This window comes from Paramisgurnus dabryanus, chromosome 5 (assembly GCF_030506205.2).
Source record: "Paramisgurnus dabryanus chromosome 5, PD_genome_1.1, whole genome shotgun sequence".
NCBI classification, from domain to species: Eukaryota; Metazoa; Chordata; class Actinopteri; order Cypriniformes; family Cobitidae; genus Paramisgurnus; species Paramisgurnus dabryanus.
The window spans coordinates 41,291,370-41,318,713 of record NC_133341.1 but is presented as its reverse complement, the minus strand read 5'-3'; the positions used below and the strand labels follow the sequence as shown (position 1 = coordinate 41,318,713).

The following is a 27,344-nucleotide window of genomic DNA, read 5'->3' as shown; positions in this document are numbered from 1 at the left end:
AGACTGGCGTTTTCTCGCCTCCTCATTATTTCACATCTAGCGATGTGATGGTGCTAGAGACGTGCCATTGTGCACGAACAAAATTTCGGTTTTGGATGGCGAGGTAGACGGGTATACGAGTTAAACCAGAGACAGGGATTTTTATTTTTGTTTTTTAGTGTCTTTACGTTAGTGGAGTGACAAAATGAACGGACGCGTGACAGGCCAGGCCATGGAGCTGCTGGGCAACGGCGGCTGCCGGATCATCATGACCAGATTCTTTCTGTCCCCATCAACCAAAACCGTAGAGAAATATAACGTTAACAAAAGGTTTCGATCGACGTCGTCTGTTTCAAGCCATTCTGAACTGGCTCGGGAGAGGTCCAAAACAGTTACCTCGTTTTACAATCAGTCTGCCATCGATGCATCAGCCGAGAAGGTCAGTGCCCATTGTTTTCCTGTAACTAAAAGACACAAATCTGCAACTGTTTAACTAGTCATTCAGTGTTATTGTCTCCGTGACATGGATGACACGATGATGAGATAACTTAACTGTTACCCGAATTACTTGAAAAATGTGTTGCTTGACTGCTGGTTGACCGATTATTGCTAACACACTGACCGCAAGTCAGTTACATCCACTATGTATCCACAGTTACATCCACTATCAAACAGAGATCCACCGATGATTATAGTCCGACTTTTGATCAATTTTGAAGATCAATGACGAGACTAGCTAATAAAAACCTATTTTTAATAACTTGGAATCCATATTTTTGAGTCAGGAACAATGTGCTTCAAAAGTTTTGTTTATTGAACAACATTTCAGTACTTTTTGAATTTTTTTTTATAATATTTTGATATCCCCGTTTTTTTTTTAATGTCAGGTGGTACAACCAGTCATTGTCTAACGTTATTTGCCAGGTTTTGATGCCCTTCCTGTGTCATGCTGATTGTTTGATATTTGATAGTTACATTTAAAATTACAACAATCCTGAAAATATTTAAAAGTGTGAAACAACTTTACCATAAAACTAACATTTGAAAACTACAAGTTTATAATAACAATTTTAGACAACCTTAGTTTGCATTTATTAAAGGTGCCATAGAATAAAAGCTGTATAGGCATAGATGAATAATAAGAGCTCTGTACATGGTAATGACATATCATGAGCCTCAAACGCGATTGTTTCCTCTTTTTTTTTTTAAACCTTGTGCATGCAAAAGATCACTGGAAAACAAGCCAATCTCAACATGACATCACATTCAAGATCTACGCTCCAACATTAATTTACACATTCAATTCATTACAAAGTTGTTAAAATGCTAAAAACAAAGTTGTGACTGCTGAGTTAGCGCTATATGCTAATTAATGCTATATGCTAGCGTTTAGGCTGAAGTTCTACTATTGACGTACAGTTTCGTTTTGCAGGTCCATACTGAAAAATAAACACAAACTTATCACGCAGAAACGCCCATTAATGATATCCAAACAATTAGTTGTTTTTGTCAGATAAAGGCTCAAACAAAGGTCTGTTTACTAATGTGAGCTACTGACATGAGCCGCAGAGCAGAGCCAATCAGAGCAGAGCTCTACATAATTATTCATGACCCTTCCAAATAGGGCAAAAATAGACCATTGCATTTAAAGGACAAATTCTAGAGTTGTAAATGGACATGTAAAAGCGTTTCTGGATCATTTTTGCATTTAATAAAGTTGCATCTATTTAAACATCAAAGGAAAATGTAACATTATTTTAATGCATTTTTTGGCACATTTAAAACTGCAAAAAAATAGTATCCAAATTATCAGCTCATTAAATTTTTAAACTTAATGTTTTTTTATATTTCTTAGGGGCATTCATAGCAGTTGCACCCTTTGACTTTCTGGTTGTACGAATGAATTTACATTTAACAGACTTCTACTTGAATGCTGGTGTAAGCTTTTGCCTGTAGTATCAAATCTTCTTTTTAAACACAATTCAAATGTGTTTGATAAAATGGCATGTTCTCTAGCTTTATATTGGCTGTACCACCTGATATAGTGTACCAGCATTACATTAAAAAAGCAATTTTTTCAGTTTTTAAGAGAAAACTTTAATTCTGCCATAAAAACCACCTTGGATTCACTGGATGATGTGATATCATGTTCACTGTTTACTTGTTATCTTATTAATAAAAGGCCCATAATTGCAGTTATACTACCTTGACATTGGCGAACATCCAAATTGTAGGACAATAAGTTAAGTTATCCTACCATCCCAACAACTACTGATATTTGTAAAATTGTTTATACGAAAGGTTTTGAACATAAAATAATGCCAAAGTATCTTATTTAGAATTTTTATAATTTAAACACCATTTTTAAAAGTTTTACATTTTTAAGAAATCAAAACAAAATGAGTATTTATTATAAAAATATTGAAATGTAGTTAAACTATATAGGGTTTAAAGTGTAATAAAGTGTATATATTTCATAAATGTGTCATGTAATTTTTATAGTACGTAATTTCCCAAAATGACACAAAAATATGATGTCATGCGATTTGCCTATGGATAAATATAGGTATGTATCCACTTGCAGAAGTGATGGTGTCTAGACAATTTTCGATATTGATAATGCACATGAATGTGTGTTAACTTGAACTTGATCTATTGCTTTGGAGGTCAAAACTATTTTTGTAGGAACATAAGTTAGAAAACCTTGGAAGTGTGGTACTTTCTGATACGTATGATTTGTGTTATCCCTGTTTAAAGACCGTATTGTTTTTACTTTACAGTGTACTTTATGCATAATTAGTCTCGGTTGCTTTGCTCTTGCATTATGCCGAGGCAAACCCCAAGTATTGGGTGTCAGCAGTTAAACTACCACGAGGTCTACACACAGTCAGGTCAAACCAAGGACACCAGACTTCATGACAGCCTCAACCATTTCATTTCCAACGTCCTATTGCTTGAACTCAAAGTTATATAATAACATTGTATATTTCCTTAAACATAATTTAGGTGAGTGCTCATGCTGGTGTCAGAGGAACCATGTGCACAGTCTCATTAAGTAACCTGTCCTATTTTAAATGTCTCGCAGTGACTTCTCTCCTACTAGCTTTATTATAATATGCACATTTTCATAATTGTGTGCTGTCGTTGTTTGACATCTCATCGCCACAGAGCAGAAATTAAAGAAACTAAATTCACTTTTATGAGCGTATTGTGCTGTCAGTGTTGGTAACTGTTATGATCTCTTCACAGCCTTCTGTCAGACTGACGCCAGGCACTATGCTTTATGCAGGGAAGTCTCCCGATGGTCAACATATCCTGGTAATCACACACTTCTGTCAACTATTCCAAATCTATCCCGAGTCCCAGCCCCACAGTGGTGCTAGACTTTTAAGTTATGCATTTTTATGCCTGTGCTGCTTTGTATCCAATGCCGCTTTTCCATTGCATAGTACCCTACGGTTTGGTTTGGGTCAGGTCAGCACTTTGGCTTTGTTAGCTTTTCCATTGAGTTTAGTAACACTTCAGAGTGGGAGGGATTATAGGCGTGTCGTTATATTTACGCTGCCTACTGCTGTGACATCATACAAGTGAGAGCGTCGTTGTACATTCATTTACTTCTCAATCTGCCACAAAATTAAAATTGACCACCACAAATAGATAAAAAAAGCTAGCATGAAGGTAAAGCTAATCTTTTACATTATAGTGACGACGCTCGTAGTGACGATCCTCTCAGACCAATCAGTGATCTACAGTGTTTTCGCATCACGTTTTGGTATCAACTCGGGTCACGTGGAACCCCAACCGAGGTGGTACGAAAAAAGTATCTGGTACTATGTACTGCACCCAGTGGAAAAGCTCACAAATGTAAGCTGACCCACACCAAACCGTGGGGTACTGTGCAATGGAAAAGCGCCACAACATTGCACTGATCTGTGTTGGTAATTTTATTTAAAAAATACTATGGTAAAAGCATGGTAATGGTATATTATTTAGCACTTGGGGTATATTTTGCATTACCATTAGTTACCATAGTATAACTTGCATCTATATGATAGATTTGAGATACTTTAAAGAATATGTCCAAACGTAAAAAGGTACAACAGCTGCCACTGGGGCTGTACCTTTAAAAAGGTCCTAAGTTATACCATTTCGGTACAGATATATACATTTGGTATTAATATAGGTACAAAGAAGTAGTAAAATATCCACTCTTTAGGTAAAAACCTTTTATTTTTTTGAAAGGTACTGCCCCAATGATCGCTTTAGTACCTTTTTTGGTACATTTCTATTAGTGCTAGCAAATTTTCATCTTCTTGTGTATTACGAATTGTTAATTGTCTTATAACAGTTAATATTGCATATAAATGCTTTTTTTAATGCAGAGCAGTGCCAAGTACCTACACAAAGAGCTGCCTGTCCGTATCGCCCATCGCATTAAAGGGTTTCGCAGTCTGCCCTTTATCATCGGCTGTAACCCAACCATCCTCCAAGTGGTGAGTTCTGCTTCTCTCACGAATCTCTCTGTTATCATACGTTTTTGTAAAGGGTTGTGTAACGCTCCCCTACAAGCTGGTCTGTTAGTTCAGTTTCACCCTGATGTTCTTGAAGAGGATATTATGTGAGTCAAGGTTGATTCAGTGTTCCAATAGAGATCCAATTGTTACTGAACAGAATATTTAATGCTAGTGTCATCAGAACCCCAGGTACTTTTTAACAGAGTCCTGCAGGTGGGTGGGTACCCCGAGGGGTGAACCGCTAATATTTGATGTAACAGGAATAATATTAAAGTTGTAATGAAATTGAAATGAAAAATTGTCATTTGTTTTGAAATATTGCTCTATTTTGTTTTTCATAATCTTAAGTCAAAAACGCAAACTCTTTACTTCCAATCGTATAGTATGGCAGGTGGGCGGCATTCAGGAAAAGATCTCAGCGATAAGCAAATAGCAACTTGACCCAACTTCAAATGATCCAATCAGATCTCAATGGACAATTCAATCGCTACTTCCATTTCATGGTGACTTTAATATGCGGTGCAGATGTGGGTCAGGAAACGATGTGTGTCTAAAACACAAGACCGTTTTAACTTGATTCTGTAAACGCTGATAGGCAGCTGTTTTTAAACAATACGGTGCTTTATGTTCACGTTCTGTTTGAAGACCATGAAAAGTTTCTAATTACAAGGCTATTTGTAGGTGTGCTTTTGGGTCGTGATCTTTCTGTCAAACGGGTTGGGTCAGGTACGGAATTAAATTAATGCTGCTGTGGGATAATGGGTCAGGTGTTTCTGTGGATTTGGGGCGTGACCCATGCAGGACTCCGCTTATAAACGCTGGGAACAGTGGGTGTGCTGCTGTGTTAAAGTGTCCTGCTGAATGACACACTGCTTATATCCAGAAATAGTTTCCTGGTATTGATTTGGGACAATGTGCCTTTTCCTACTGAAAACGAATGCATCAGTTTGTCTTATTTTTTATTTTTTTAATTCTGCATTGGAGCATCCCTAGTGGTTACTTTCATTTATCAAACATCATTTTTTTTTGTTTAGCAGAATAAAGAAACTCATACAGGTTTAAAAAAATATAAGTTTGAGTAAACCATGATCAACAACCATTTTTGGGTAAACTATCACTTTAAGTAACACATTGAAAAAGTCTAAACAAATATATTTCAGATATTAATGATTTTCAAAACTGCATTAATGTAGTTCCCACATATGCACATTCAATTCAAAATGTTATTTCATTACGTTTTGTAAAGAAACTATTATATAATTACCATTTAGTTTTGTATACTAAAAGCATTTTAACATAAACCTTTAAGGTCACAACACACAGTAATTCTGCTTATCTCATGTTAATCTAAAATACCTGTAGGGGTGGTTTCCCAGACAGGGATTATCTTAAAGGGATAGTTCGGCCAAAAACGATATTAAACCCATGATTTGCTCACCCCCAAGCTGTCCGAGTTGCATATGTCCATCGTTTTTCAGACAAACACATTTTCGGATATTTTAGAAAATATTTTAGATCTCTCAGTTGAATAAATGTAATGTTACGAGGTCCAGCCATAGTCCACGACCTTCAAGTCCAAAAAAGTGCGTCCATCCTTCACAAATTAAATCCAAACGGCTCCAGGATGATAAACAAAGGTCTTCTGAGGGTAATCCGTGCGGTGTTGTTGTAGAAATATCCATATTTAAAATTTTATTAACGTAATTGACTACTTTCCGGTAGCGCCGCCATCTTAGACTCCTCTGTATTCAGGAGAGAGTATTAGCGTAGTGTACGCACTTTTCTTAGTGACGTATGACAAATTCGGAGGGCGGGGGCACAGAGCAGCAGCAGAGAAACCTCCATACGCTGCGTAAGCACTCATCCTGAATGCGGACGTGACTAAGATGGCGGCGCTACCGGAAGGTAGTTATTTTTGTTAATAAAGTTTTAAATATGGATATTTCTACAACAACACTGCACGAATTACCCTCAGAAGACCTTTGTTTATCATCCTGGAGCCGTTTGGATTTAATTTGTGAAGGATGGACGCACGTTTTTTGGACTTTAAGGTCGTGGACTATGGCTGGACCCCGTAACATTACATTTAATCAACAGAAAGATCTAAAATATTTTCTAAAATATCTGAAAATGTGTTTGTCTGAAAAACGATGGATATATGCAACTCGGACAGCTTGGGGGTGAGTAAATCATGGGTTTAATATCGTTTTTGGCCGAACTATCCCTTTAAGACAGGACTAGGCCTTACTTTAATTAGGAAATATAACTTGTTTTAACAAACGTGCGCATTAATTACCGCATTAATTACCTCTATCAAATTGTTGATGCGCCGAAGGCAAAACTGACGGCTTTGGACGAGACCTGTCAGAGACCACACAGTTGTGTGTCAGTGCTTCACATTGCCATCTACCCACCTGAAATGCATACTACATCGAATAACACACACTTTTGTGTCACCATATGCACACAGATTTTCCCCTCAAAATGCTCATATAAATGCGGAATTAAAAAGTGATAACGCAGCGCAACTGTTGCGTTTTTTTTCCAGATCGTTTCCGTGTAAACGTGTGCCTTAGTCTAGGGCTACACACCTGAACAAGCTAATCAATGTCTTTAGGAATTAGAAATCAGGTTAGATTATCAGTGCTTAGGCTTAAATATGCTGGACTGCGGCTCTCTAGGACCGAACTTGCCTACCCCTGGTCTAGGGCTAGTTTAATCCCAGTCCGGGAAACCGCCCCATAGAGTATTACATCCTTAATTTCTCTGAAAAATCTTTCGTTTTATCAGATTTAAAAATGCCGATCTGGAAAATAGCAAGCATGATCTTAAAACAGCTTTTTTGACACTTTGTCTGTGTTTAGCATGAGGAGTCCAGTGCTTAAACTGTTAAGTCAGAATGCATGATATAGCTTAACCCCCCCCTTCATAAAAAAGTTATAAAATTAAGTTCCTAAGATCGTGAGGACTTGAATTCACTCGGGTCTGTGTGTGTAAACATTTCACCGCTGATTTATGTGCTAATGCCATAAGTTGTTTTTCTTTCAGTTTCATTTTCTGATTTCAAAATAGATTTCGCCATAAGATCCCCAACATAATGAAAGCAAGTCAACATATAAAGCAAAGAGCGTCTTGGTAAACATTGTAAAGTCTCTCCTATTTCTTTCTCTGCTTGTTTACTTCCTCATGGGATTTCTTTTCCTCTCTGAACTTTTACCCACATCTTTCTCATGTTGTTGTTCTTTGAGGGAGATCAACTTTGGAAGTTCTTTCCAAAAGCTTACTGTACCTGCTGTGTCATCGCACAGTACTGTATGAACTTAAGTGATCCTGTTATCATGCTTCCTATTTTCCAGATCGGAAATGTATAACCAATAAATTTTTGCAGGTGATCCTGGTATTCCCATCTCCCCTTTATCTTTTTGCTATTTGTTCCTAGAATTCACATGGAATGTAAGACATGTGTTATTGGTGGGGTGGTTAGGGGCCAATTTGGGGTTCAGGGAAAAGGATGAGGCATGCGACTTCTGGGAACATTGATTCCTGGAAATGCACAAGAACAGTTCTGTCACCCTTTAGTTGAACTCAGTCTTTGTCTTTCTCTTTCCGCAGCACGAGCTTTATATCAGGGCCTACCATAAGCTGAGTGACTTCCCAGCCGTGAGTATAGACCATATTAATCAATGCATTACTTATTCATTACAGATCCAAACTACTTCTACATAAACATAAATTATTTCAAATGATAGCTTTGTGTGGCAGTAACACTTCTCATGAGTATATAAACCTATGTGAGTTCTGTTTTGATCATGTATGCACTTCCAGTATTTCACAATATCTGCTAACTTGAAATCTGAGGCAAGTGTGTGATTACTTTTAGCGTCTTATAAGTGGGTCACAGGCCTGTGGAGTTTATCATTTGACTTAAACCAATCTCTGAAATACTTTATTCTGATTTACTTTATTTGCTCTTCACACAGAAACAGTGTGAGCAATGACTTAAAATCACTTGTTTTGAAACTGCGGTGTTTAAAAAGGTGTACAAACATTACCTTTTTTGTGAACACGCCATAGCAATGTGATGTGGGCACGTAACCCTTGATAGAGACAATAGTCCAAAATTTCTACTGGTTGACTCATTTCCTTACTTGGGACAGTTGACTTGCTTGTATGGGCAAATGCTACATCATCATGAAAGTTTATACACTGTAAAAGTTGGATATACATTAAAATGACTTTCAGGGTTGTGCCGATAGACAATATTATCATGTATCGACAATCGACACACATATCGCTAATAGCGGGCTTTCATGATGATAGTTGGCGATGATAGTTGGCGATAGTATTTTTTATTCACATTAACATCCGCATTGCGTGCTTTTCCTTGTAATGCACGCAGATTCTTTCTCGCACGCACATGGACTTAATGCACACGTCTTGGACTCTTGCTCGGACCTGAAATGCGTGCGGCATGGACTACTCCTAGCACCTCAACTTATAACACGCGCGGCACTGACATTTCCTTGCACTAGAGAGTTTGTTAGGCTTGCCGAGGGTTAAAACCAATGAGTTTGTTGTTCCTGCTCCCTGGCGCGCATGGAAATTTTATAGCCCCTGGACTTAATGACGCGGATGGATTAATGGCATCAGTTTTAAGCAGGTTGCGACAGTGTTGCCCTTGCTTCTTTTTTGTCCACCAATCAAGTGACTTGTCATAAATAAGTGAAAAATGAACAAATAAATAAATGAGTGAACTACTGCCCCGCCCCCAGATATTATCATGTATCTGCGATCTCACAGACTGACGATAGGACGATCTCAAAACAGGACATATCGCCCAACACTACTTCTAGTGGTAACACTTAAAAAATGTACGTTTTATCAACTTAAATGTTCTCACTTTAAGTGAAAAATTCAAGGGCAAAAAAATGACTTAAAGGGGCGGTGAATTTGTCGATTTTATTGTTTTATACTGTTGTCTACTTATGATGTTCGTGTGGTTTTTACATTCAAAAACAATAAGTAATTGGCTATTTTGTAACATGGATTAGTGGCTCTCTGGAGAAAAGCTTCGTTTGAAGGGGCGGGCCGCATTGAAGACCTGGACGTAAACACCCACTGCTATGATTGGACGGCTTCATACCTCGTCATAGGGCTGGGCGATAATTCGATAACGATAATTTTACCGATATAAACTTTTTCGATAAAACGATAAGGACAGTTCGATAAGTGATCGATAATGTTTAAGCACTGTGCGTAATGTTGCGCGAGCACTTCCGGATGCGGCACGCGCTCTTGGTTTACAATCACAGTGACAGTCAGACTTGAAGGAGTGGAAGATGAGGCAAGTTATTTATTTATTAGTAGAGACCTATGATTTTCGCGATGCGGATAACGCGGACGGAATCACGGAATCCAAATGCGCGGAAACATTTTCTTGTGTGTAATGTTGGACGCGCAAACAGGGTTCGTCAAACACAGCAGACACAGGTGCGTGCAGTATACTTTACTTTCATTCAGCGTCCGCCTTGCGCACGCACACGTCCGCCCAGCTTTAAAAGTATATTTACAGGACATTCACAAATTCAGGAAACTGAGGAAAAGCAGCAGATCCACCACTGCAGTGAATATAGTGTTTGGGTATGTGCGCTCCCACAGCAAAGTGACACCCTTGACATCCATTTATCAGCGTGTATAGCTCGTATATGTATAACACACGCGTGATCACTGAACTAAGTTTTCTTTCTTGTTTAAGTGAACATAAACAGCTGTTACTCAGTATATTGAAACTTAAAGCAGTCTGTCTTGGGTCTTAAAGGGACAGTAGTCTGCTGCTTTTGTGTCAGAAATGTGTTGATTTCATAACAAATAGATTTACAGATGCATTAAAACAAGATTTTAGTTTTTGTATTTGTCATGTTCTGAATAAAAAGTAGTTTAAAACCATTATTAACTGTCTGGTTTTTACAATTTTCATTCAGGAGCAAAAATCTGCCTTTAAATTTGACAGGAGTAAAGATTTGTTATTTATCATGATAATTATCGATATCGACTGATATGGAAAACATTTTCTCGATAATTTTTTGAGTCATATCGCCCAGCCCTACCTCGTCATTACATGTGGGGAAATGTTATAAAAACATTCATGTGTGAAAATAGCAGCCGAACACATATATGTTTGAGCCACACAAGATTCTGGGTGCTAAAGACGATACACATAAATGACAATACGTATAGTAAAGAAGAAACAAAACTTTAAACTCGACGTGACTAAATTACCGTATACAACACAGTAAGCGCGCATCAGAATCTAAACTGCGGCTGATAAGCTCTTATCAATAACTTTGTATATTTCTATTGTGCTTGTGAGGTTGCTCTTAGATACACGTAACGTTACATACCACAGTTATATGATAAAAAAGCTTTGTTGAGTGTTTGACCGTTCAAACGCAACTTGCCTAAATTACCGTATACAATACAGTAAGCGGGCATCATAATCTAAATTGCGGCTGAGAAGTCCTTCCTTATCACTACCTTTGCATATTTCTACCGTTAAATTACAATCGTATTGTTAAGTGTTGCACCTTTATTAATCGTTTAATGTTTTTAGTAAATTAAAACAGTCAAACAAACATGTTTAGACACGGATGTTACAACAGGACATATCAAGCGATCTCTTCTAACAAAGCAATAGTGAAACACAGTAACTTAAATAAAGTAAAATGTCTTACTTGCTGTGTCATTTTGTTAGATCCAATATTAGTGGTGCTTTTATTCACAGTCTCTCTGCAAATCCAGCATCGACTTGCTTCTTTACAAGTGAATCCGCACAGTACACAAGGTAATCAAACACTCCCCACGCGAGCTGGAACTCTTCAAAAACAACCTTTATCCACGCATTCCTGATGTTATTGTCAGAGGCGCCGAATTAAAGTATTCAGCTTCTGTGTTGTTCCCACGCGGTTCTTCCACAACCCAAGACTTCGTTACCATGGTTTCTCTATCATAACAGATCACCGCTTCAAAATAAAAGTCTATCAGAAAAAATGTATTTAAAAGTCATTTTGGTTACATTTGGCAATCTTTAAAGACATGTTTAATGATTGTTGAGACACACGTGTGTCACGCGAAGCTGTGGGTGGGGCTACAAAAGTGGTCGTTGTATTTGGCTATGGGGAGGTGCTTCAACTCTACTTTGACTTCATATTTCTCCGAATTCCACACTTGGTTATAAAACTGGCTTGGTGCCAAAAACTGTTATATTTCAGTAGCACGGACGTTTTCAGTTCTGAAACTTGCAGGATGTTCATTTACCTATGATGACCTCTTATATAACAAAGTATCAAGTTAAAATTGAGTATTTGATTCACCGCTCCTTTAAATTGTTAACCCCTAAGAAATGCAAGCTTTATTAACTTAAATTTTTCACGTAAAGTTTGACATTTTTACCAAAGTTATTTTTTAAGTTAATGCAACTTTTTGCAGTGTAAATTTAGGCCTTGCAAATTTATATCAAGCAAAGATGACGCAAAATAGACCTTAATGCCCTGCTCACACGCTGTTTGGGAAATCTGAAGTGTGCGCCCGGCAAGCTGCATCTCAAGGCTTCAGACAGCGTGCAAATCTTGGTTAACGTTTTCTTGCATTTTGAAAGAACATTTACACAAAATTAGTTATCTTTGTATACGTAGTTGTGTAAATGTGAACAATTCAGAAAGAAAACACATGTGCAAGTATATTGGATCCTCTCATTACATGTAGGTCTCAAAGTGACAGCACATTATCATATTGGTCTGAATCGAAATCAAATCGTAACTATATACAACACAATCGAATTGCCAAATTGTTCGCAATTTAACTTCTATTTTTTTTGTTATTACACAGCTAATAGTAATAATAAATAAATAAATAAATCCACTGACTTAAAAATTATTGCAGGGTTGGGTAATAATTATCAGATTTTATATATTGGGTTATAATTGTCATATCTGTCAGATTTTATTGCGATGATGTACACCTGACAGAAACATATGCCTAAATGGAGTTCCCACATATGCAACAAGTCTTAACATTAATATTGTTTTGCTAACATTTCACCAATGTTTTTCTTATCAGATTAAAGACCTGGAGACTGAAGCTCGCTATAGCAAACTTGTAAAACAGCTTCTCGATGATCATAAAGATGTCGTCACAATGCTCGCTGAGGGATTCAGGGAATGTCGTAAACACATTGTGGTAAGATATCAGAAACTTTAGTGTTATGTCCAATTTATGAAATGTAGTTGAATTTATGCATCTGCCAGACTTTAATCTAAAGCAATTTACAATGAATTCAGTCGATCAGTATGCGTGTTCCCTGGGATCGAACTCATTACCTACTGCTCTCCAGAATCACAAATTGGGACCTTACTGGGTTGTTTTTTGTTTCGTTTGTTTAGGTGGAGAATTTGGTTCGTAACTTCTTGGACACAACGTTGACGTCTCGTCTTGGCATCCGCATGCTGGCCACACACCACATTGCCCTGCATGAGGATAATGTAAGTCGCTTGCATAGTGCATTAACGCCCCAGTTTTGTACTTATTATGTCTTACGAAGGTTTTCAATATTTAGTATTAGATTTTTTTTATATAAAAATAATAATTTGCTTAAAAGAGTCTAAACTGTGCAGTGCACCTTTAAAATACCCATGTGCACATAAACCTAACTGAAACAAGAGCAATGCATTCTTCAATCCTTGACCTAAGCCCAATGACAGAAGCATCTTGTACAAGCAGCCAAGTGGGCCATCAATAATCCCCCCTGACCCACATGCAATAAAAATACAAAAAGATAAAAAGTCACCCCACCTGCTGACAAAGGGTGAAGAGATACGCCGTAATAAAGCACGCCTCTACAGACCCCCAAAATGTTTTGGTATAGTAAGAACTTTTTATCTGTTTTTAAGGATATAATGGGGATAACAGCTTGCTGTCAGTGTACATCGATTGTAGACTCATTATTGTGGTGCATCATGGGATTGAATGAGTAGAAATGACATTATTTGGACTATGGGTTGTTTTAAGAGGGTTATGTATGATTAGTGTGCTTGTATGTGACTTGAGTAATTTTTCTATCCACCATTTTAGCCGGACTTCGTAGGCATCATATGTCGACGCCTTTCACCTAAAAAGATCATCGAGAAATGGGTGGATTTTGCTAGGTGAGTATGTCCATCTTGTTGGCATCTGTCCACATTGTATCCTGCCTTTTTGCATATGTGCTAATTTTAAAGGGGAAATTTATGCAAGTCAGGGTTTCCGCCTTAACTATATATATATATTATTGTATTAGTCTATAGTTGCAAATTTAAAGGAAGTTAGCTGGAGATTTTGTTGTTTGAGCAACCTGATAGCTAGGTTTCACGTGCCTGTTGATGAGATATAATTGTTGAGCGGTTTGCTCACCTTATGTGCGTTATTTACATGCTACAGTAATTACACTCCTTTAAGTAAGGAATAATTTCGACGGGCCGTTGAATTATAAGAAAATAATGCACACCCAAGTTGCAATGCGGCATGTCGCGAAGCGGAGTGCCATTACACTGCGGGTGTGCATTATTTCTCAAATAATTCATAGGACCGGAGTCAATTATTCCTCTTATACCACGGTTACCAAAAACATTGCTCTGGTGCCTATTTTTAAGACATTTGACAAGTTAGGTGTGCGGTTATCGGAAATTAATGCATACCCACGGAACATTTCTCAGCCAATCAGAATACAGCATTCAACAGACCCTTGGTATAAGATAATGTAATTAATAGTGGGAAATATTCAGTTTTTACAATTTTTGCGCCATCTATCATCGTTCACCAGACGTTCTACAACATCTGCTTTAGTTTGTGTTTATTAACCCTTTAGTTTCACTTCATCACGCAGCTATTCTCGTTAGAGGATAAAAACATTTAAATAATTTATAATCTAGTATGTGTTCATTTTCTGTCATAGTTCGTCAAAAATAAGTTTTATTTGAGTGTTGTAAAAAAAATGTTTTCATCATGACGCGTACTCTTTGATTGTCACGCCCCCGGCACGATCACCCACCCAACCCTACCACCTTAACTAAAAAAAATTCTGCGGGAGACCCCGCAAGTTTTTGCGATGAAATTGCGTTAACTTGCCAAAATTGCATGAACTTGCAAAAACTGTTTGCAGCTTTTGATTGATGTTCATGTCGCGTAACTACGTCACTTCCTTACATTCCCATGACAACAGGGGACATGGCTGCGCATGTGTGAAGTAAATGCAACATAGCTACGAAAATGCGGGGATCATGAAATCATGCCAGCCCTACATATTTTGTGAGCAGAAATCTGCAATTTACGGGGTGAAAGTGTGGCATATTTAAAAAAATGCGGCCCCCCGGACTTTGGCTCATAATGCATTGAATCATGCAATCAAGTAATCGCGTTTTTCTGGAGGGACTGATAGAATGAAAAACTGTATTTAACTAGGCATAGATGAATAATGAGAGTTCTGTACATGGTAATGAGATATCATGGGCATCAAACACGATTGTTTCCTCCTTCTTATGTAAACCTTGTGCATGCAAAAGACCGTTGGGAACAGGCCAATCTCAACATAACACCAACTGTGTGACCTTACAGTCGAGATGTACACCCAAACATTAAATTGCACATTAAATTAATTACAATGTTGTTACAATGCTAAAAACAAAATTGTAACTGCTGAGTTAGCATTATATGCTAGTTACTGATATATGCCAGTGTTTAGGCTAAAGTTTTACTATTGGCATTACAGTTACGTTTTGCAGGTCCATACAGAACAAAACACTTTGACTTACCACTGAAAAACATTCATTTCCAATCTTCAAATAATTGATTATTCCTCAAATTCCCTATCATCATCTGATACAAACTCAAACATAAGATCTGTTTATACACACAGAGCTACTGAAGGAGTTGCACTGAGAAACAACCAATCAGAGCAGAGCTCAACATTATTATTCATGACGCTTCTTTATAAAATAATAGACCATTTTATTTTGGAGACAAATCCTAGGGTTGTAAATTGACATGTAAAACCATCTCTGGATATTTTTTGCACTTAAAGGATTAGTCAAGATAATTTACTCACCACCATGTCATACAAAATGTTGATGTCTTTCTTTGTTTAGTCGTGAAGAAATTATGTTTTTTGAGGAAAACATTGCAGGTTTTTTCTCATTTTAATGGACACCAACACGTAACACTTAACTCAACACTTAACAGTTTTTTTCAACAGAGTTTCAAAGGACTCTAAACAATCCCAAACGAGGCATTAAGAGTCTTATCTAGTGAAACAATTGTCATTTTTAACAAGAAAAATAAAAAATATGCTCTTTTAAACCACAACTTCTCTTCTTCATCCGGATGTGTGGCGAGCCAGCGCGACCTCATGTAATTGCGTAGTGACGTAGAAAGGTCACGTGTTACATATATAAAACGCACATTGGCGGACGATTTAAACAATAAACAGACACAAAGACATTAATTGGTATCATTCGACATACAACAACGTTGGACAGTCCTCTTTCTCCATACTTGTAAACACTGGGGCGTAGTTTCGCAAACGTCATCCGTGACCTCTTGACGTGATGACGTTTTGCGTAAGGTCGCGCTGCCTGGCGCATCACAGAACCGAATATAGACGTGTCAAAAATGACAATCGCTTCGCTAGATAAGACCCTTATGCCTCGTTTGAAGTCCTTTGAAACTCTGTTGGAAAAAAACTGTTACGTGTTGGTGTCCATTTAAGTCCATTAAAACGAGAAAAATCCTGGTATGTTTTCCTCAAAAAACATAATTTCTTCAAAGACATCAACATTTTGGATGGCATGGTGGTGAGTAAATTATCTGGATTTTTTTTAAAGAAACTTGTCTAATCCTTTAATAAAGCTACATGCCTTCTATGTGGATATCAGAAAGCAATGTAACATATTGTGTCAATGCATACTTTGGCACCTTTAAAGGTTCTTGGCTTTATCAAAAGGTCAGCACTGTTTATGTGTATACTATGTTTGCCCAGGAATAAAGGTCAAAGCCAAGATTGTAAATTTGTTTGTAATTTAACAAGATAAGGTGTTAAAGGTCACGTTTTTAAACTAGTAACATGTGTTTCATGAGTTACGTAGGTTTAATGTGTAAACAGTCTTAAGGAAGAATTTGCAGTAAATGACACATTTAACAGTATTTGCAGCTTTGCTACTGTGAAATCGCATTATACTTGTGATATTAATGTAGTTCGTTTCAGATATTTTCCGACTGCACATTGCTGAATACTCGTCCCCTGATACAGGATGTGTGCAGTCACTTGAACACGTTTCCTGCATGTTGTTAAACGCACTTTACAAATCATTCTGCACAAACAAAACTTTTCGACGCAAGAGGAAGGCACAATTATAAAAGAAATTCGCTGAAAAGCTCTTAATGCACTGCTGTATCCAAACAGGTGGCAGTCTGTTTTTATATTTCTGTTATTTACAACAGCGTCTCAATAACTCCTTGCATGTTTAGAGCTTTCTGCCAACAATTACAGACTGTTTAAAGTCTTTGTAAGAGTAGTCGAGTCACAATGCATGCTGTGTACAGTATGTGCTCACGAGTTTAAGCCTTGGGCTCTTGAGGAATGTGCAGTTGTTGAACACTTGTGGATTATTGCGTCTGCTTGACTCTCCACTGTTTTCATTCAGTACATTGTGTTCTTCAGAACCCAAACAGTGGTGTTTTGGGTTTTCTGGTTACTATGGGAATGAATGGCTTCAAACTAACAAAAAGCCCAAAAGTGATAACTCCACTTGACACATGCCATATATTTTAAAGGGGACAAAGAATGAAAAACCATTTTTACCTTGTCTTTGTTGAATAATGGTTGTCTACCCGCATTCACGAACATACAAAAAGTGCTAGACATGCTAAACATCTCAGTCTCATAGAAATTCCTCTTTCAAAGATGTAAGCCAGAAAACGGCCCAATCTGAAAAACTGATGCTTATGACATCACAGGCATCTAACTGCCTCTCCACTTTAAAATAATTGGCTACATTTTTTGAGTGGCAGCAAAGTCAGCCAATCAGTAATGAGATTGCAAGTTAAGTCAGTAGGGGAGCCAAATATGTGCAAAACCACTTGTTTAAAATCCCCCACCCTAATAGAGCTATCTGAGAGAGGTTTTTAGGAAGCTTCTAAGGCATTACAGACCCAAACAAAAACTTTTTTGTCTACATGTCACATCACAGAACAAGGATAAATACTCCGTTCAATCATTCTATGTCACCTTTAAGTGTCCTGAAGGCATACAAATTGTTTTGGTGAAAAACATGAAGGTCTTGACCTGTGCATCTCTATCAGTGCACATTATCTGTGTCTGAACTGTTGGTTTAGGCAGTTTTAGGGGCCATTCACAGCAAACGCTTTTTAAATGCAAGATGCATCACTTTGCCTTTTTCTATCATGTTAAAACAGAGCAGCGCAGCTTTTATATTGCTGGTCAACCAACGGGGCAGCTGTCATCTCAATTAAATATTGAAGCGTGAAACTGTTAACTGTCATATTAGCAGAAACATTATAAAGGGGACGCTTTCTCTGATCTTGATCAAGGGCGAGAAGTGCACAAACACGCAGGAGACCGTAACGGCACATTCACACAGCGTTAACGCTTGATCACAGTGGCCGCAACAAATGCTCCGGTTTGCATAAATGTAATTGGCTCGCTCGCACTAGGTTATTTGCATAAGGAGATTTGATTGGCTGGACCACTCCTTGGCACTTGAAAGGTTGAAAAATGTACAACTTATGCCATGAGCAACGGCAACCGGGTGTGCCTCATAAGTCTTGAAAAGTGAAGCCTCTGGCTCTTTGATCGCCCCCTGGTGGCTGGCTGCAGTACAAGTCATAACCCCGCCCTCTCCATTGAAACGAATGGGACTTTGCTCTGAATAAAAAAATTATTTGCACTTCCAATAAATCTTTCCGAAAGATGGTTTTGGTCCTTTCAGGTAGTTGATATCACGCTGATGAATGTTCAAGTGTTAATTTTTGTGATTAAGTTTAATTTTAGCTAGTAATTTGATGCTATATAAACGGGGAGTGTCGTTAAGATTGGTGTGGTTGAATTGGTCGCGTATGGGCGGAAGTTTGATACCGCGGCTCTGCCTCTGGCTCCACGGACTATTCCTTCTGCGCATGCCTTTTCTCCAAACCAAAGTTTTTACGTAAAATGGTCGGACATTTTTGGCTTCAAATTCATTACAATGGTGGGAGGCGACGTCGCATCATCCATCTTTTTTTACAGTCTATGTCAGCAATGCATGATGTCACCCATTAAAAGTAAATGGGAAACGTTAACGTATAAACGTATAAACATATATGTTTTCTGCTGTAAAGTTGGGCATGGGGTCTATGGGATTGACTCCCTTGTGTCTCTAGTGGTCAGTTGATAAATTGCAGTTTCACGAGAGAGACCAAATAGTTCCCCTTGGTTTTTGGGTGAACTGTCCCTTTAAGGGACACATATGCACAAAGTAGTCACATATATATCTAGAATAAATTTTGATATTTTTGTTGACTTTTAAATGTAAAATATTAAATTAGATCTGTATTTAGTCTTTTGTAAGGGTAAAGGTCAGGCTTCTCTGTTCACTCGAGTCCCACGGTTAACAAAAGTGGTTTCTGCAGACCTGTCTTTTTTCACTTCACTGTGGCTTAATCAAAGCTCGCTGTCAAACCAGAGAGCCCAGCTTTTGTCAAGTCTCTGTAACCTGAACATGGCTGGCTTTAAAGCAGACGCTTTCATTAATTAGTGTCAGGTTATTTTTAAATGGCTTTAAACATAATGAAATGCTCTAGACACTGCACTGTTTCAACAGCCGTCTTCAAGTATAGATATCTTGTTCAGTTCATTCAGAGCAATGATTTCTTCATGCATCTGATTCTTTATATAACTTCTGTACACAACCAGTCAAAAGGCCTTATATGTTTTAAACATGATTTTTAGGAGTCAGGCCATCAGATAATAAGGGAAAGCAGTTTATCCTTTAGTGTATGTACTTTATTACATACTACTTCATACTTCTAAAAACCTTGGCGACCTTTATGAAGTTTGTTGAGAGAATGGTTAGGTTTTTTTTAAAAGGTGGCTGCATTAAAAAAGCTAAAAATAATAAAAGCATTGTGATCACTAAATTAAATAAAAAAAAAACATTCAAAATTGTCTACAGTGCTTTTTACAATTTTAGCATTGTTGCAAAGCTACTTTACATAAAATGTTACTTTTAAAAAAAATCTAAAAATATTTTACTTTACAGAAAACATTTTAGAAGAAATATTTTATAGTTTTGATGACTCTCCCTTTTCCTTTAGAGTTTTTTATTTTTTTTTCTTTACAGAAAAAAATTAGAAATATTGAATAGTTTTGCTATTTGCTATTTTTTTTTTTCTTTAAGAAACTGTAAAAAAAAACTTTTAACTTTACAGAAACATTTTAGAATAAATATTTTCGAGTTTTGATGACTATTGGGTTTTTTCTGTTAGAATTTTTTAAAATTTAACTTTGTAATATTTCTTTAAAAAATGTTTTCTGTATAGATTCGATGACTTTTTTAGAATTTTAGAATTTATTTACATTTAAAAGAAAATGTATGACTTTACCTTTTTTCTTGAAATTGTAAAAATGTTAAATGTTTTACATTTACTTAACAGAAAACATTTTAGCATAAATGTTTAATAGTTTTGACGACTTTATCATGTGTCTTGTCTTTTGGCTTAAATGTCTGTCTTCATATTGTACACACATTTTCTGCAGGCGGCTCTGTGAGCATCAGTATGGAAACTCGCCACGGGTTCGAATCAACGGCCATGTGGCGGCCCGTTTCCCTTTCATTCCACTGCCTCTGGATTACATCCTGCCTGAGCTGCTGAAGAATGCCATGAGGTAACATTTCAGACATGTATAGATCAATGAATCTAGGCCTGCAACAACTAATCAAATGGTCTATAATAGTCAATATTATTTGCTAATAAAAATGCTATTCAACAAAAATGTCATTACCGATTAGTTTGGTCACTGCCCCATGACAACTGAGCGAGCTACACAGCACAGAACAGCAGGAGTTGTATGAAGACATGAGGCCGCGTGATGATTGACAGGATGATGGCGGAGGCAAAAATGTTTTTAATGAAGTTTAATATCTTTGTTTAACATAAGTGACTGGGACCTAATGCTTAGAGAGTCGGGCTTGTAACCCAAAGGTTGGCAGTTAAAATTTTGCAGCCGGCAGGTCGCGATCGAGCAAGACACCTTAGGCCCAGTTGCTCCCAGGGTGACGCAGTGATAGCTTTCACTTTCAAACTAATCGGTGATAACATTTTGTTGAACACTTTTTTCATAATGGAATATTATTGACTATTATGAAATATTCTTTTAGTTGTTGCAGCGCTAAATGAAACGTACAAGATGCACTTGCTCTGTTAATATGATATCATAATGATTTCATCTGGGTGTGATAGTTGTCAGATTATATTAGTAGTTTTGTGTTAGGGTTCATACATGCAACAGTGAACCAGTGGCTGTGTGAACTGTGTTTCTGCATGAAGGATTTTCCATTGTGAGGTTGTCATAATTAACCTTGGTTTAAGGCCAGGAAAATATATTATTGGCTTTCCTTTGCTGGTTGTGGTGGGATTGTTGGGAGATTGCCATGACCTCTGTCATCTAAATCACCTAAATAGAGCCATCATAATGACGACTTTGTATTGGTGGCCACTGGCCATCATAAGGATATTTAGGTCATTTTCCTTACTGGCACCTTAAAGTTGGATTTGGAAAATAAACTGCACTTGTACATTGATGGTAACGCCTTTGGTCTGAGTTGTAGAAGGCATGATCTAATAATTTTGGTCACCACTGTATAATACTGTAATCCAAGGGGAAAGGTATGATTTTAAGGATCTTTTTATTGGGAAGCATTATAAAAATCATTGATAACATTGATATTACGACCCCTTATTTAGCACACACCTTAATAATAATCGGTGCTGTTTAAAGCAAGCTGAAACATTTTGCTCGATATGTAACTCGCCCTCGATGTTTGTTACTCTGAAAATAAATGATATCTGCAGCTTGTTGTGGAGAAACGCGTAAGCCAAAATTAAGCGTTTTCTCCATTTAAAATGAAAGTAAAAATAACAAACGTGAGTCTGCTGGCGCCCTATGCAGGTATTTGTTATAAAATAAGAAACCAGCATTATGTATTGTACTGTGTTGTATTGTACTGTATTTGATTTTATTATTGCATCGTCATTAACATGTGTCATTTTAAAGGTTATTGCTCACTTAGGTTTATTTTTATTACTAAAAAAAATTTTAATTGTGTGATTTCAGTTTCCCATTCAAATGTTTCATCATTAAGGATTTCTTAAAAACTGTAAAAATCGTTCTCGTGATCCTCCTCTCGTCTCATCTCATGTAGTAAGGGTCTCGTCACACCCCTTTTTAATGACACAAGAAAGCTGAACCTCCTGTGTTTCTCTATGGCTGTTATGCTGTCTTCGCAACGTTCAAATAAGGTCACCCGCCTGTTGTTGCTTAAACTTAGTCTGCCAGATTTTATCATGATTTATAGCTCTGGTTTTCTGAGCCAGTTGCAAGACATCCAAAACAATGTGCAGAGTAATTTAAAAAGAATACAGGCGGCTGCTAAAATCAACAGACGCACAATAGTGCTTTTAGGGGCGGTTTCCCAGACAGGGATTAGACTAGTCCTAGACAAAAAAAATGAAAAGCTTTTCAAACTGAAAACAACTTGCATTGACATCTTAAAATACTTTTTTTTGTTTTGCCTCCAAAGTAATGTTTTTAGTAAGGCATGTTTGTTTAAACCAGTAATATTCCTTAATTAAAGGCCTGGTCCTGGCTTGAGCTAATCCCTGTCCGGGAAACAGGGACACAATTAGTGACACAAGTGCTATTTAGTCTTATTTTATGGTCTTTTCCCTGCTTAACAAACACACCTTACAACAAACAGTACTGGTTTGCATCTTGAGACAAAAAAAGGCACTGATATATGTTAAGATGTGTCATTATGAGGTATTTTTAAATGAAGGCAGCTCAAATATGCATTTTAGTCTGGGACTAGGATAAGCCCGGTCTGGGAAACCACCCCATAAGCAATTGTTAAGGCTGAACCGGAATTGTAACTAGGAAATTTTCTAACAATACCCAACCCTTTTTTGGGTGCTTAACAGGGCCACTATGGAGAGTCACCTGGACACCCCGTACAATGTGCCTGATGTGGTGGTCACCATCGCCAACAACGACACAGACTTTGTCATCAGGTGAGTTTGTAAACAAGTATTGATGGCATTAAACATGACCACCTTTATTGCTAAACACTGGAGAATCCTTGATTCTGATTATGACTATAGCTGCGTTTCCATTACAGATTTTTCGCAAAACTTTAACGTTATTTTCTAAATGTCGACAAGACTATTGCAAAATGACAGTGTTTCCATTAACCAATGATATCACGAGAGGAAAAACTAAGTTTCAGTCGTCGAAATATCATGTTGAAATTACATTCACCGCACTAGGCATTATTTTTTTAACCGAAGTAGAAGTAATAGTGTTATCCAAACATTAATGCCAAGGAAATAGCGCGATCTTAGTCAGATAGCGTCTACTTTTAAATATACGTTTGCAGCCAATGTTAATCGCTAACGATTTGGGACAAATATGATGTTATTTAATGTCAAACTATGTGAGTGGCTCTCTGTGTCGTGACGGGGATTTGAGCAGCTTCCTGAAGGGGTCGCACACCGGACGAGATGCGCCCCGCCATGAATCTAAAAACTGAATAAATTTTTTCTATGAATGTATGCACAACGTGTCCGCTGTGACTTAGGACGCTGGTCAAATCCCTGTCGCGCCACTCACATAGTTTAATGTTACTTAACATCATATTTGTCCCAAGTCATTAACGATTAACATTGGCTGCTAACGTATATTTTGCATTTTGAAGTAGACGCTATCTGACTTAAGCTTTGTTTATACTCGCGCTTTGGTCCGCAACGCAAGCCTCCGCGGATCGCGCGCGCATCTCACCAAATGGACGAGGCGTTTATAGTTGACGCGCTCGCTGTTGCACTATTTTTTGAACCATCAGGGGGCGACGCGAGCAATAAAGTCAAAAACAAAGGATAGAAGTCGTCCACTGGAACAACCCTGGTGCTTTTAACATCAGAGTTTGATATATAAATATGAGAACATGAATAAAACAACAAACTTTTAAATATGTCTTTATTAAACATTATCATTTCATTAACGTTTTTTACTAAACAAACAGTACAGATATCTTAAGGTTTGTATTTTATTCCTCGTCTAGTGGTTCATTCAATACAAATATAAGCCAAACATTCTGAATCATGTAAAAGAATTCGTGTTTTAAATTGCAAAGTTTCCATACTTTACTTACAGAGTGTCCGATAAATATATACATTGTTTTGCTTGGATTGATCAAAGAGATGCGTCACAGGCTTGCCTGCTCGGACAGAATCGCCTCGAGTTCGGTCATTTTCGGATGCGGAGCCGCGCGGAAAGTTACAAAAAATGCTGTGCACACCGCCATGCGAAATGAGGTCTCGCGTACCCAACGCGCACGACCGCGTTGACATCATTTTTGCTGCGCGCACCAACGCGCCCGTGCGGTCGCGGCGAGTGTAAACATAGCTTAAGCTTGCGCTATTACATGTGCACTTCCAGTGTACAATACCTCCGAGTTGTTGTAGACGCGACGCTTCTCGTCCGGTGTGCGACCCCCTTGAGTCACAGAAGACAGATGCCGACAGCCTCCGCCAGGCGCCGCCGGTGTGCGTACATTCATAGAAAATAATGTATTCTGTTTTTAGATTCAGCGGCGTTGAGCTGCGCGTCCGGTGTGCGAACCCCCATAAGACCCCTTCAGATCTGATTTTTCAAGTGTATAATCAGTGTGCCTTATTTCTATTGGTTTGAACCACAAAACGTGATGTCCGTTCTAGTGGACGCAGGGTCTGTAGAGGATTAAAGGGTAATGGAAACGCAGCTTATAAGTTGTTCCAGTATTTTGTGGTCATTTGGTAGAGCGCTGGGTTAGCAGTGCAAAAGATAATTGGTTTGAACCCAGGGAACACGCACGCTGATAAAATGCATACCTTGTAAATCATGTTAGATGAAAACGTCTGCCAAAGGTGTAAAGGTGGTTGACCACATTACAGTTTCATAACACTTTGCAAATCCCTTTTTTTCATCATAGAAAGAGATCACAAGGTTTTGCTTCCCATGAGCTAAAGTCAGCGTTTGAGGCATTGCTGTCAAACAATAAAGCGAATGCTGCATAATTCAATTGGGTGTTTTTGCAAAATGCCATAAACGAAGTATTGACTGTTCAGACTGAATCTGATTTTTAATAGGTTTGATTTACATTATGCACGGTTTTTGTTATAAGCATTAGCATCGATAGTGAAGCTTTTAGTTATCAGGTGCCTGAGCTTTTATTTACCCAAAGACCTTATCATGCGGAGTGCAGTCCATTATCCAACTGTGCACACCATATTGGATGGGATGAATGGTAAATTTGCACAGTACCAAATGGTTTTACGCACATACACAATGTTTGCTTTACTATAAACATTTCCTCATTAAAGGCATGAAGTTCAGTCAAATAAAGCAAGATCTCCTCTCATGTGTAAATTCATGTTAGATAGTATAGATATAAATAGAACTATAGACGCACGTTATCAGGGTTATGTGTCTTTTATACTAATATAATATAAAATAATATAATATATAATACGCATTTAACACTGTAACATAAGCTCTGTGTAGTTTTGATAACCTTAGTTCAAATCATAGCTAAAGCGTATCTAAATGTTGTTTATTTTACTTGTTATATATTGATTCTTTGTGGAGTTTACTGGAAGTTAATGTTTAGAGCGGCGTAGAGCTAGAGCGGCGTAGAGCTAGAGCGGCGTAGAGCTAGAGCGGCGTAGAGCTAGAGCGGCGTAGAGCTAGAGCGGCGTAGAGCTAGAGCGGCGTAGAGCTAGAGCGGCGTAGAGCTAGAGCGGCGTAGAGCTAGAGCGGCGTAGAGCTAGAGCGGCGTAGAGCTAGAGCGGCGTAGAGCTAGAGCGGGAAGTTACGTTGCAGAGGGGCATAGAGCGAGAGAGAGCGAAACAGAGGGGCATAGAGCGATATTTTTGATGTTGATCACATAAAATTATTTTTGTGTAATCTCTTTAGGTAATTTGTCATACATTGCCTTTATACCGATTCATGCTCATATATTTGGTGATTTTTTTCAGGATCTCAGACCGTGGTGGTGGTATCCCTCACAGCATTTTGGATAAGGTGATGGATTACCACTTCAGCACAGCTGAAGAGAGTACACAAGATCACGGCATGAACAATCTTTTTAACAACATGACCAACAGCGGTCCTCAGTCTGGACCCATGCATGGGTAAGAGTCGACAAATATTTGTTTTATAACCAAATTGAATCCAGCTTATATGTATTCAACAACTTGATTCATTACATGCATTGTAATTTGATGCATGGGTTTATTAGAAGTCATGGTTGTGCTTTTGCATCCACATGCTGTTTAACTTTGTGCATGTAAATATTTACATGCTTTTTACAAGATGTGCACACACAGCAGATGACTGGCATTCTTGTTAGATCAGCATTGTGTGGCTAAAGTGGTCTACTCATCCAGTTACAGCCAGTTTGATCTGGTATTTAATACCGCGCCCCCGCCCCTTGGTTAGAGTTTCATTTCCTAATAATAAAAGACAAGGGCTCTTGCTTTGCTGTCTACATGGGCAGCTTACTGAAAACATATTTGCCACAGTTTTATGTTTTTATCTTTTGTATTATTTTGATGTCATATTTCTATTCTCTAGGTTCGGCTTTGGTCTGCCCACATCTCGAGCGTATGCAGAGTACTTGGGTGGTTCTTTGGCCATTCAGTCAATGCAGGGCATTGGAACAGATGTCTACCTGCGCCTTCGACACATCGATGGAAAAGGAGAGAGCTTTAGAGTTTGACATACGTGTCTGTTCGTTGACATCGTTTTAATGGTTAACCTTTCACTCCATTTTCTGGCGGACAATATATACCACAACTTAAATTTTGGATTTCTTTTTTTGCAGCTGATGCGTGTTGTGCATGAGGGTTGTAATTGGACACAACTTTGGGAAATGCGTGTTTGTGTATGTCCCTGTCATTAAAAAAAAATTGAAAACCTTCAGCCTTAAGAATGCTAGGTCATATATTAGGTTTCATAATCTGGCATGTTCCTCATATTCATATGTAAATATTAGCAATATTTTGCCTTACAGAAAAAGACTGATTGAAAATATGTTGTCAGTCTTGCTTCACTTGTCCACTGTGATCATTTACATTAACCACAGGTTTAGGGGTTTGTTGTATATTTACTGCTTGAAATGGTATGATGTATGTTAGCAAGCTAGTTTTGTTTTTTTCATTTGGAATTTTTATCCATCAAACAGTGTTTATTAGTGATGTTAATATTTGAATAGAATTTTTTTTTACGCCCTAGTCATCAGCAAATGTGGTATCTCGTGGATGTATTCGTTTCATGTTACAAGTTTTCAAACCTGTTTGAGACCCGGTGAGCTTTTTGGTTAAAAAAACCTGCTGATTGAACTGCTGGAAAAGTTCAGGTTACACGCATAACAATAGCACAAAGTACTACATAATTGATTTTGAATAGAGTGTCTGTGGTTTCTTTTCATGTTGAAATAAATCAAGCAATGGAGATGA

General features: G+C 37.8%; 1 protein-coding gene across 1 annotated transcript; it reads left to right on the top strand.

Moving 5' to 3' along the window:
* bckdk (branched chain ketoacid dehydrogenase kinase) lies at positions 1-27,344 on the top strand. Its single transcript, XM_065284205.2, has 11 exons — positions 1-418; positions 3,229-3,297; positions 4,362-4,472; positions 8,106-8,153; positions 12,609-12,728; positions 12,932-13,030; positions 13,620-13,693; positions 20,332-20,460; positions 22,773-22,862; positions 25,863-26,018; positions 26,461-27,344. Exons 1-11 carry the CDS (start codon positions 185-187, stop codon positions 26,603-26,605), a joined length of 1,275 nt encoding a protein of 424 aa, XP_065140277.1. The 5' UTR covers positions 1-184; the 3' UTR covers positions 26,606-27,344.

Bases quoted from the DNA above. Each gene is read 5' to 3' on its own strand.
- bckdk (XM_065284205.2), top strand. From the start codon at position 185: ATGAACGGACGCGTGACAGGCCAGGCCATGGAGCTGCTGGGCAACGGC. The intron at 3,298-4,361 runs GTAATCACACAC...TTTTTAATGCAG, and splicing joins CCGATGGTCAACATATCCTG to AGCAGTGCCAAGTACCTACA. The intron at 12,729-12,931 runs GTAAGATATCAG...TCGTTTGTTTAG, and splicing joins AATGTCGTAAACACATTGTG to GTGGAGAATTTGGTTCGTAA.